This window comes from Eutrigla gurnardus, assembly GCF_963514095.1.
Source record: "Eutrigla gurnardus genome assembly, chromosome: 6".
NCBI lineage: Eukaryota > Metazoa > Chordata > Actinopteri > Perciformes > Triglidae > Eutrigla > Eutrigla gurnardus.
The window spans coordinates 14,569,276-14,582,357 of record NC_139920.1 but is presented as its reverse complement, the minus strand read 5'-3'; the positions used below and the strand labels follow the sequence as shown (position 1 = coordinate 14,582,357).

Sequence of the window (13,082 nt, the reverse complement as noted above, 5' to 3'; positions counted from 1 at the left end):
TTAGGCCCGACTGAAATATATCAAAAACAATTGAAAAGCTTCCCTCAAGTGATGGATCAACCGTTACTCTGTTCAACCAATACTTAGTTAGTTACTGGCTACCAAAGCTCATCAAAACACTTAGAATGTGTTCATATTTTGGGAGCTTGCTTGTGTATGTGTTTGTGATCAGGATCAGTGACCAGTAGAGAGTGATGACCTCATGAATCGACCAGGGCTGACTAAAGTGGTGAGCTATGTCGGCCCCCGGGGTCCGATATAAGGAGGGAATGGTGTGTGAGGGAACAGGAAGTGGGTGCCGCAGCCTCTTATGGAGGTATTTCGGGATGATGACTTCATGAGTGAAGCTTGGCCGTGACAGCGGCTGACGGATGACGAAATCCATCCGGTCAACGTGTATTCTCATCGGTGAGGAGAGCTCATCGCACTCTGAGCACACATCCCAGATAAAGACATGAGCCAAACAGATAAAAAAAAAAAAAAAAAACAGAGTGACAATAAACAAACACAAATCTTCTACTCGACACTGCCAACAGGCCAGGGTCTCCTCTCTTGTCTAAATATTTTACAGCAGCAAAATTCAAGCTCCCTGAAGACCGAAATTAGTCGGGCTCCAACTTTAATTTGTGCAAAGTGTCTTTGTCCAAGGGTACACAGTCAAGGAGCCTCATTGCCGTAAGAGCTGCACCCACATCCAAAATGAGCACTTTGAATTCATTAAAACAACATTCATGAGATCTCACTGCCCCCACAAAGAGAGCATTACCTAATTACGGATCGAGGGTCATTAAATGTCCTTTAAAACAGTAGCTAATTGCTGCAGGAGAGGGTGACGTAAGGTCGTAATTAGAAAATCAAGCAGTCTGTCATTAAGTCTCCCTAACAGCCACTTCGCCTGCTCCAGCAGCTAATTACTGGGGTGGCACAGACAGGAGTCTTAACAAGTCGATGCTGGGATAGAAAATCAATCAGCCCGTGTGTTTAAGCGTAGCTTCTTGACTTCTTGTGTACATTTCAGTTACGCAAACACGCGTACAAAAGAAACACAGCAAGTCTAACCTTGTGCCGCTCTCAAGTACTTTGCTTCATTAGCTGCTGTCAGATGATCTGGTTTTAATTGCCCCCCCCAATACATTGAGTGGCTCTTGCTTGATTTCAAGTAACCTTGTGGTGGGGTTGATCCAGTAGGGGGAGGTATCACACTAGGAGGCAAATGAGAAGACCTGCCAGAGAGGATCTGTCAAGGCCAATGGTGGATGTCCTCTTAAGCCTTCATACATGTGTATTTAAACATATAGCATAAATGCTGCATCAACAACACATTGCATTGTCATGTACGGACTGGGAAACGTTCACATACAGTTGCATGTGTTGGGTATTTTAGGGATGATTCCATCAGAGGGCTGAGAGAGTCTCTTTGTGAAAACGACCGATCTGTCTCTATCAGATGTCTCATGTTCATGTGGAGTCCTTCAGCATCCCCATGGGTTTGTTTTTTAAGGGCGACTGTCGCGACGGAGCTCGATCGATCCGGGGCAGCCTTTTATGCCGTGATGATGAACTCAAGCTGTTGAATGGAATACCTTTGTGATTGGAGCTGGAGTGTGAGCGCCAGGGGGGCAATCCCCTTAGCTTTGCTAGGAAGTTACATTTATGACGACGGATTAAGGTGACATGTGGCCTCAATGTGCCTGCAGTGGGAAGCGGCAATCAAGCTGTAAGTAAGGGAGTCTGCTCTGAATCCACACGTGTGATGTCTTGTCGTGTTATTCTTGCTGAATATTTCGCAGAACGGGAGAAGAAAAAAAAAGACAAGACTGTTAATACCGATAGCATCGAGCCAAGGGTCTTAAAAAGAAGAAGAAAATCAGCTGCATCATAGTTAACAATGCCACTACAGTGATTCAGTGGCTAGGGATAGCATAGCAATGGGATGATGCTTTTATATACAACACATACATACACAAACTCCATACTTTGAGGGCTTTCTGTGCTGGTTCACTGGAACCGATGACAATAAGGCCTGGTCCTCCCATACTGCAGAAGCTTTTCAGGTGCAGCCCTTCCAGCACGGGCACCGTCGACACAGCGTAGTCCTGCAAAACACAATGCAATTAGGCAAAGCGGGAAACCTGATAGTAATAAAATAGGATTTCAATCAGTGGCATCTCTCTCTAGGGTCAAACTGTTGAGCTCAATTTGAAGACATAACGTTTCCTCACAATAGTAATTTGTTGTAAATAGCTTCCTACTGATTTTTTTTAATACAAAGAGACAAACTCATATTGTTATAACCCAACACATAAACTGTGGTAACATCCCACACATATCTCCAATGGCCTGTATGGCAGTACCATGTACTGCTTCCCCCATCTATTTAAATGTATGTAATCACAATAAGATCATCTTGGACAGGTGTGACCACACACTGCAGGTCTTCCTTCATCTGTTCCTTCGCAATGATGTGATATATTGTTGTTGTTTTTTATAGAGGAGTACTGTAGTGGTTCATTCCTATAAAATTAAGTAGTTGACAGCTCAGTGGCAGACATATGTCAAGAGTGTCTGGGACCTGAAGTTACTGAGTCTGAGTAGAAGCCCTATTGAAGAGGCTCTCTCTGGACACATGATGATGCATACCGAATGTTGACAAAACAACAGGTAAACAACTGCTATTGAATATAGTTCTATTATCACCGGGACATGGCATTCTGGCTTCGTGAAAATCTTTAAAGGCCCTAAAACGTTGGTTCAAATCTTGAAATTGTCTCCATTACATTTAATATTCACCACTAAATAAGCAACAATCAGTGTGGAGAGTGTGGGTGTGAGATCACATTTAATAAACAGTTGGCTAGCAACGTGAGCAAACAACACTACAACTGTCATAACAGTGTGTTGCCCTGACCACTATAACAAAAGGAAAGAAGGAACAAAAACACAGATATAAATCTATCAAATGACCAAAGTTTCAAGCTATGGCAGAAAACTTAGTGTTCGTATAGATTCCCATCACTCATAGTAAGGCTCATTAAAAAAATATGTTTTCAGGACCTCTGGATTTAGAAACCCTTCAGAGTCAGGATAAAAGAAGGATTCAGCCAGCAATTTAATCCATATTGATTGATATATGGTCCATAGAAGTGATATGCGGTCCATTTAAGTGCAGCATGGTATTTAATTTATAGGGGACTACACTGAATTATTTATCTTTAGCCTTTAACAGCTGATTTTGGATTGACCCCCATCATTAAAATGCCAGTTGAAAGCCTCCTTTTTAGCAAGAAATAAAGCCGGGGTCCATATTTGAAGCATGATAGAATAGCATAGCCTCCTGAAACAACATCATTTGACCACAGACTTTGTTTTGATTTTGATTTACTGGACTGCAACAATCTCCCGCTTTCAACTTGATTGATTTAACATTCGATACATGGACTCACCATTTGTGAGAGCTAGCCATAAGGCTTTTGAGTTTAGTTCTATAGAGATCTGTAAACCTCGAGGTGACACCGAGATTCTAATTTTAATTTACGATAGGATATGAGACATCAAGCTTATTTGCCAAGACCTTTCCTTCCTGAATATACGCAAATACATTTATATGAGGATATAAATTTTGCTCCGTGTCTAAGAACTGACATCCATGTGTTTTCTTAATCACACAATATGTTTTGAATTGGGTATTTTTTATAGCTCTTAGCTTCATAAAACTCTATGAGGTATTGGAAGTATTGTGTACATTGTGTAAAGTTACACTCCTTTGTGACATTTTCCATTCAAGTATATGTTAACACTTCTCAGGTCAATATTTGCACTGTATCGTTAGCTCAATTAAAGTGGTGTGATTTACCGAAATGGTTATTGTGAATGAACGGAATAGCACTTGGCAGTTCATCACCCGAAAAAAACTTAAATGACTCCATCCTTGATGTTTACTTGAACTCTTTCCTTGGCTCTTGTTTAGCAGATAAAAAAAGACAAGTGGGAATTATGTAATCTGAAATTCCTTCGCTCCTTATGCGTGAACAGGAAGCTTGATTCCAAAGCAAAATTAGAAATACGAGTCATACCGTTCTCCTCATCGAGATCAATCCTTAAGGGAAGGGAGAGGGAAAGAGTTAGTCAACGCCTCTCGCCGCAGACATAAAGAAGCGGTTTGACTTCCATGTTACTTCTTTCCCAAACTCCTTGAATCAGCAGCACCATCTGCTTTGACCTCCGCAACGACCATAAAGAAAGGGGCTTTCGACATCTGCACGCAGTTGTTGAGTGCTAAACAAACCTGGCAACAAAATGATCCCTAATTTGATAATGAAAGGAAAAAACAACAGCGATAGGGGCAGTCAATCTGATAAAAAACGGAAAAAACAATAATGGACGCTCAAGTGATTTTTCCGAGTGTCATTTGCCAGAGACGCATCATTAAGTCCTGTCTTATCAAAGATAACAAAGAACGCTGAGGAATCCGTAATGAGGAATTCAAATCAGATACAGATGGGAAGAAGGAAGCACAGCAATAAGGCCATTCAGGTTACCATCATGTGCTGAACTCTTCACGCCATGACCCACCTCTGAACTTGTGAGTCAGCCAGCTTTTCTCTTTTATCTCAGAGCAAAACCAAAAGCGATATGCGTACGTCTTCAGTATGAAACTCCATCGCCATTACAGTAAGTACAGTAAGTCTGGCGGATCGAGGGCACTCTGTCAGATTTTGAATATTTACAACTCTCACGCTCCTCCCCCACGACCACCGAGCTCCTCCCCCTCGACTCGGTGCCCTTTGAAATCCCTTAGATCACGCCACCTTTGAAACGTGGGTCCGATGTTGACTCTGGTTTTATCACGGGCACCGTCGCAATCTTTCTTTTTTTCCTTATTTTCCACCGGTGTTTTCTTTCCTTTTTGGACCTCTTCGTTTCGGTTTTAACCGAGGAATTTGAAGCTTGTTGCTACTTCCCTCCACCTCCCCCCTGTGATAGTGGTACGACCCGAGGGGGGAGGGGCTCTGTGTGTGCACAAACACAGCCCTGCTTGCTGATTGGACAGGATGATCCGGGCTCTGTCGATTTTTGCAAAACAAACAACAGGCTCTACGTGCACATAAAGGCGTGCTTTTTTTTTTCTTCTAAAAACGGATGATTTATGTTGTTCTATCAGAGCATAGTGTCGGCTTCAGTGAATATGATCAAAAAAATGTTGCCAACTGGGACTTTAACTTTAGGCAGAAATTTCAAGCAGACCAGGCCTCTACCTGGTGTTGGTAGTAATATGAACAGCAGTAGTCCTTGGTGGCGGGCGCAGCTATGATGAGATGATTCTATCTCCCATAAAGTGCTAAAAGCAACCTCACTTCAAACTGGAGAGCATCTGAAACTCATGAGAAACCAGTTATATTCTTTGCGAATAAATGGGTTTGTTGAGAAAGCATGCAGGCACTAAACATTTGATGTCTTATCATTTAATCTGTTGCAAAAACCTAGCTTTAAGAGCACATTATTGATCAAAATATAAATATATATTTATATACAATTGAATGTGTACTTTTTGTTTTTCCCCTGAGAAAATGCAGTAAAAAGAATATGACTGCATTGAATGTGCTGCAGGTGTCAGCAAGAAGCTGGTGGGTCACTTCTCTCACAGCTGGAAGACGTGCCAGACGTGGCCATGAAAAAGCCCAGAAGGAACTCAATCTAGCGTCACATTCCCTGACATCAGAATGCCAAACAAGATGGCGTTCCAGACAGATGATGATCAGCAGCAGAAGGCTGTAACTCAGGTCCTGTCTGGGAACGGGAAGGTGCGGCATCTTATTCCAACCTGGCGAGATAAAGATGCCCTGGAATCTATCAGCAAAGTCACTGGACCCGCATGCTGGACTTCACCGCTGCACTACATTAGTGTCTCCTCGGTGAAGCCAGTTCTTCACCTCCTCCATACGTCTGCTAACCGCTGCTGATAGTAGGCAGACATGACAAAGCAATTAAAGAAACAAGGTTCAAGATGGACTTTGTCAGTGCAGACGAGAAGCTCCGATTCAAGGCCAGAGTGTCATCAGATAAGATCGAATGCCAGGAGACAGCAAAGAAATCCATGAGGTCCTTGGGAAGAGTCGAACTTCAGTAAATAGTGATTCCTCTCTAGCCTTTAAGGATGCTGTGAAAGCAGAGGTAGAAACCTACCTGATCTCACCTCCACTTGCATGGTGGAAAACACCCAAAGTACGCTTTCCATGACTCACCAGGCTCGCCCTCAAATACCTATGTATTCCTGCCATAATCACTCTCAGAGAGGCTTTTCGGGACGAGTGGCAGCATCGCCACTTGAAAACATTCTTGTCTCAAGCCTGCAATGGTGTATCGCCTGCTATTCTTGGCTGCTTAAGATGTCTTTATTAGTGTAGCCATGGTGATGAGGAGGGAAAAAGTGGTTCTAAAGAGTTTGTAAAACTGTTAAATTTTGGGATTTGTCTGCAATAAAAAAATATAAAGAATATAACCTGACTTTTGTCTTTTAACAGTGCTTTACCCTGATACGATCTGGCAGCTTATTAAAAACAAATAAATTTGTGATAATGTTACATTCGTCCAATTCAAAGGGAGGAAATACTAGTTGTAAAAAAAAATTACAATTATCAATTGACAACAAATGAGCCACCATCACCATGATGATGATAAATAAGCTTATTAATGAGGCAGGTATTTGCCCTCTCAAATCACCTTTTGAATTACTGTCATTCATGCTTATTTCATCACTGTACACAGAGGTAGCAGAGGTTGGCATCAACAGCTGATTAAAGAACAATTCTCCTGCTTCAGCTCAGCTAAATGCCTAAGGAGACATAGTTAATTATGTATTTATCCTTTTGGTTACTCTCACTTTACTCCGCAGCCATTAGAGGAATAGCTTTTTGCTAGAAGTGTTGAAGCGTTTCTATATCTCCCTGAGACAATTTATGTTTATATATACTGTACAGCACACAGACCACCTGCCTTGATATAACCTGGTAGTCAGAGGAAATGGAGGCAGAAGGGGATGTACATAATGGATGGAAAGGAGGAGGTGGAGAGAGGCAGAGATGGATGGAGGGAGAAATAGAATTAGAGAGAACAGGAGGTAGAACAGGATGGAGGAAGCAAGATGAATGGAGATGATGCTGTCACTGTATCTTCCTGGCATACAGCTGTTATGATTAATAACATGCTATTTCTTGTTTGAGATGTCTGATTGCTCACAGCAGGCTGCTGCATTCAAGAGACTTAAAATGAGTCAGAGTGGTGGCAAAGTGCTCACAACAACAGATTCAACACATGTGTGTACATACACACAAATGCATAGAGTTGGAGACTGACATCATGAGCGACTAGGGGCTAAACATAGCTCCCATTTAGCAGCTATACACTCAGACATTTCTCTCAGGGTTGGAAAACTGAATACAGCAAAAAGGAGTGTGAATATTGGACCTACATTTAGCAGTTGGCTACAAGTAGGAATGAAAATGGATGCTAATGATACTATGTCTCTGCTGGATGTGTAAATATGCAACTGTTGGCTCGCATGTCAACTTTTATAAGGTGATTTAATGTCAGTGTTATGTTTATGGCTCGCTGTGCAGCCCTGCTGCAGCTATAAATATTAATTAATGCAGGTTTATGGCCGTTTAAATGCAGACACTTAACTTAAGGTATGGTCATATTTATGTATGCATGTTATGTAATCACTTACACCTTCCCTTCAGTCATTCTCAGGCAACGTACCAGTTTTTACACTGCTGCACCGTTAAAACTCACCGTGAAGGCATCTGCTAAAATCTCTGCTCCTCTCTGATTGGTCCGTTTGGAAAGGCCCACAAAGAACTCTCGACCTGAAGAAGGAATCACCACCGAAGTGTAAGTGAATATAGGCAAAATTAACATTCAACATATATATTTATATTATTATTAAAGGGTTTAAGCTTAGAACATGTGGAATCCTTAATAAATGCATACACTGATGAATAACTATACATATCCAAAAAATCAATCTAAAAAGATTTAAAAAAAGGTATAATGAACAAATACAGCAGAGGGGAAATAGGACAGAGCAGTGATCAGTATAATATCTGGAGTATTAGCATACATTTCAAAGTTTGACAGGGATAATGTCTGGAACCCCAGAAGTACAACGAGCATGTGGAGCTCCAGTAGGTGAACACTGCCGCCACCACAGTGTGTGCTTCATGCATGCCTGAGAGAAAAGGCCAACTGTGGTCAGCCCGGTGGTGCACAAAGCAGACAGAGCACTGGAAGCCTGGCGAGGCTGCAGGAGCACACTGAGCTCAGGGATGGGCTTCTAACGGAGCTGCTGAGACTTTACAAAATGAGCCGTCGGCCGTGGCCTGCCAACAGGAAATGTTTCTAGCCCTGCCATGTGAAACCGATTTCAGCTGGAAGGAACGAGCGCACAGAGCCAGCGTCTAGAAACCCAATTAAGTGTACTATGCTTTTTTCCTTGTGGCCTGTGCAGTGTAGAAGACTCTGACCCACATTTTAACTCACCGAATGACTGCGCCCGCCATTCTCTGCCCTCATCAAATATGATTATCTGATGCCAGAGGAATAAGAGGCCTGTGTAGAGAGCCAGGAGTCCTGCCGATTTGATTTCACCATGCGGTGCTGCTACAGAATATATTTTTCTGGGGGGGGGGGACCAGGTCGTCGAGGTCGCTCTGAGGAATGTTTGTGTGGAGGATCACGAAACTGACACAAACACACAACGATTTGCTTGCTTAGTAGTAATGGTAGTAGTAGTAGTAACTTCAGGGGAGACTGCAGAAGCTCATACTCTCACCAACACAAAGCATCCTGTTACTATTACCAGAAATGTCTATGTGCATTATATCGCTGCTTTATAATATGTTTGAGAAAGGTTGGAGGATTTTTGTGTTTGTTAACAAAAAAACACATTCAAGCTTTGAAAAGTAACATTTGATTTCTGTTGGCCCAACAATGCCATCATAATGGTGTAAGAAAACGTTGAGAAAGGCCCTTAACGACCTGATGACCTTTTTCCTAGTTCACAGGAATCAACTGCAGTTCACAAGTTTACAAGATCTAAGTATAGCAAACATCACCAGACTGTTGTTTGTTTGTTGTTTTCCATCCAACACTTTCCTATTAAGGGGCGTTTTGTTAAACAATAAATGACGATCTTTCCTCTTTTACTTTGTTTTGGAGATGAGCTAAGCTGCTTTTATGTGGTTTCTGTTAATAAGCTAATGGTATGTGTTAAATTCTATTTTACAGTGACGTTTCAATTAGAAAAATAACAGGTCTATTAGGGTAACATTTAATAGCAGCTGTGGGAGAATATGACGCCCTGACACCCACATTTATTTTAAATCAAATTTTATTTTTAGTCTATTTCACTTATAAATTGCAGGAGATAAAAACCAAAGGATGCATTTTCGTAATAATATAACAACGTACGCATGGCAACTACAGCAATACATTTCAATACATTACTTCCACATTTGCACCCAGTACAAATGCAACTGTGTGACACACCTCGCATTAATTTATAGCAACCCAAGAGTAACAATGCCCCCCTTTAGGGAGAGAGACAGCTGCATCTTTTTGTTGCTGTTGTCTTATGTTTTAGGAGTTCAATAAAACACAATGATTGAGGAGACATCGTTTACCGGTAAAAAGCACGTCTCCTCCATCCAGTGTGGCAGTCTCGTCAGTCATTTCCACAATGTTCAGACTCAAATCCTTCAGAGCTGTGTTCATCGCCTCCGTCTGGAAGAACCACAGGGACACAAACAAGAAATACACTTAAAACATCTGCTGAAATTAAACAAAAGATTATCCTGTGATGACGTGCAGTAAGCTACGCCGCCAAATGGTCCAAACCAACAGCAGATTTCCTCAGGAATAGTATGATATGGTCCAGTTCTGATCTGACGTCTGTAAACAAGATGATGAAAATCAGTTTGAAGATTTTCGCCGTATCTCTTTAAAGCAACGTGTTTAGCACTAGATCCCTGAGATCGAGCACATTGAAGCAAACGCTCTTCTCTCCAACAGGTCGCGATGACATCATTTTAATGAGCCATGAAATTATGTCATTATGGAGAAAGTACGTTAAAACTTTTTTACACGGCAGCGGCTGCGGAAAATAGGTACGCTGAAGGACCAACACAAACTCTTAAAAAGCCTCATCCTGTCCTCGTGTTCTGGGTCACCTGTCTTTCATATGTTTATAGGAAGGAGGTAAAAGGAAGGCCGCCACCCGGATAACATCAACATATATTATGCAATGCGCTCCCAGGATGGAAAATTACGTGCAAACTGCGTTTCACCTGCATGTCCTCTCTGCTGAACCTCAAACCTGAGGAAAGAGCAGGTCATTTTTTTTTTTTTTTTTTGGGCTGAACTTCAGCTGGTCTGCTCTCCTGTCTGACCGCCCAGTGTGATTTTACTATCCTGTTTTAGGGGCTCCTGCGGGAGTAGTTTCCAAGGCCGGTCATGTTAGCGGGAGCATCAGTGTTTCCACGAGCCCTATCTCACTATGACCTCACTGTGCTTTTTGGCGAACACAACAGCTCTGCTTCTACTCATTTGTAGAAAGCCGACCCATGAGGTCATCCAGGTAGACTGCCATGCACTTCCAAGATAACAAAATAAAAGCTTGAATGCGGACACATAAATAAATGAATTCTCCTTTCCCCATACGCAGTTACTGTATCATACGCTCGGTTGCCAGTTTAGTAGGTTCAAGTAACTAAAACTGCAGTCGAATACAACAGTGCGGCTATAAATCCTACCTTTGACTGTTTAGTCGTTTTGGAGGCTGCACTTTGTTGTGCTGTTGAACTGTACGTACTGTACAGAATAGGCTGAATAACAGACACACCTCTTACTACAATCTAATACAACCAGACAGCACCGCACCCATTTCTTGAAATGACTCGGTGGCTCACAACCACAGTGGCATTTACTTTTACAGAAGCCCGACAGTGAATTCCCACAGAACAAGATCAAACTTTCCTCCTCCGTGTTTCATCGCCGCTGCAGGAAATCTGCTCATATTTCGACCACAGCTATAACCAAGGGAGAACGCAGTGTCCTTCCAATGTGTTCACACACTCACGAGTGCTTTCTTTAAAAAATAAAAAAAAGCAGCATATTACGTCTAGGTAACAGTTAATCCACTTCATTTTTTGTTTGTTTCTGCAAGCCAAGGCCCCGCCATGGAACGCTCTGCTTTTCATTTAGTCAGGCTTCCGAGTGGGTCGGATGTCAAGTGAGAGGTTGAGTCGGATTGTGTGGAAGTAAATAATCCGGATGATTGAGAGATAACGTGCGTTTTTGAACTCCAGTCCAGGTTATTCTTTTAAGATGACCTTGTCTGCATGTCTGTACCCATCAGAGACCAGATTTGTTCAACAGAGCTTATATTAATACCCCATCCAGATCATATTGAGAAAATAACCAGAACACATTTTGGAAAATCACCATTCCCAACAAGGCCACACACATTACACACACTTTGCTGCATCTCCACCATCGTTATCAGCCGCGGCTTTTTCACTTCTTCCCCTTTGTGTAGCCTCCGCTATCAAAAGGGTTGTCTGCCCAGGAATCTGCAGGACTTCATGAGGCAGCTCTCTACCTCAGCTCTCTGGCATTTCCTCTGACATCACTAGAGGTGATATGACCCAAAGGGTGTTCAGCTGGCCCCCTCCTCCTCAGCATGTGAAACGTAATGGCCCCTATACATAGACAGTGTGATATCTGCTCTGTCTGCTGTGTGCATGCGTGGTAGAGAACCTTAATGAGACTCCCAGTCTCACACACAGACTCCCCAACAAATGTGGCTTGTGAGTTTGGATTTCGTACACAGAAAATGTACACGGAGCAATTATACAAAATACAAAAGAAACAGAAGAAACTACGATTAACAGTCTTGTGTATAGAGTTTGTGAATGGTCAGGCGTACACAGGCTAGGCAGAAATAAATGACAGGCCAACTGCAATTTATCACTTTTACAACTATTAGAATAATCGCGCAGCTAAAATGTTCACAAAGCAGACACTGTGTAATATCAATCTGTGGCTTTAGAGCCAAGTGGGCGTATGACCATGAGCCGACTCTGACCCATATACCATGCCTTCCAGAAGTTTTCTGGGAGCAGTCTTGGAGTGGCTGCTGAAAAATCGGCTCCACTTAGCAGCGCCAGCTAGCTTTGGGCCGTTGCCAGCCATTGGGGCCTTTTAAGGGCCATATTATTATATTTTCTCGGTAGTCGCACCAAGAAATAAATCAGTAAATAGTAAATCAGTAAATAGAAAGTATCTAACAGGAAATTTCCACCTTCCAAAGTCCCAAACGACCAAATGGGGATTTTGCCAGCGTAGCAACACTTGGATCATCACTCACACTAATCCCCGAATGATGTCCCGTTGTCTTGAGGCTTATTGGAGCAAATCTTGTTTGTGCTCGAAGTATCCAAAGTCTACAATAAAGGTATGCACCTGCTCAGCTACAAGATTCCCATTGGCATCAACAGGCCTGACGTAAGCCAAGAAAACCCTCCTGGCACCGTCACACTCCTGACCTGCATTCCTCATGTAGCTAAGGGCACATTTTAATGCTGCCACCAGCATGTTGCAGCAGAAACATGGATTCATTGAAGCTGATAACCTATATGTTTGTGCAGGAGTGCACATTTTTTCTGCCGTCACACATCCACATCAAGGTTCAATTTCGTTTTTTTGTTCCGACATGACTCCCTTTCATCATCACGCCATTCTCAAAAGACTTCCTACAATAAAGCAGCCAGTGGACTGTTCATTACATTGAAGTCTCTTTTCTTCTTCTTCTCCACCTGAATCAGCATCATAAAATTCATGCTGTGCTCGAGGTTGTGGCAGAGCATCAAGTGCCGCAGTCGTGATTGACAAATTAATTGGCATGCCACTGCAAGTCCTAAATAGCTCCCTGCAGATAAACTGGTAATTACAGCATATTAAGACTTCAGTTAATGTTTCCTCATTCGATTCGTATTGCATTTACAAAACAGTAAATCTATCCATCC

At 42.4% G+C, this 13,082-nt stretch overlaps 1 protein-coding gene across 2 annotated transcripts in view; it reads right to left on the bottom strand.

Annotated features, from left to right (window-relative positions):
* Positions 1-13,082, bottom strand: part of ddah1 (dimethylarginine dimethylaminohydrolase 1) — a 77,723-nt gene that overhangs the window by 11,348 nt on the left and 53,293 nt on the right. For both annotated transcript variants that reach the window (XM_084011310.1, XM_084011309.1), the window contains exons 2-4: positions 9,681-9,780; positions 7,792-7,865; positions 1,977-2,096 (exon numbers count right to left, since the gene is read on the bottom strand). In XM_084011310.1, coding sequence (XP_083867436.1) covers positions 1,977-2,096; positions 7,792-7,865; positions 9,681-9,771 — 285 coding nt within the window. In that variant the 5' untranslated portion in view covers positions 9,772-9,780. The remainder of the gene's footprint in view (positions 1-1,976; positions 2,097-7,791; positions 7,866-9,680; positions 9,781-13,082) is intronic.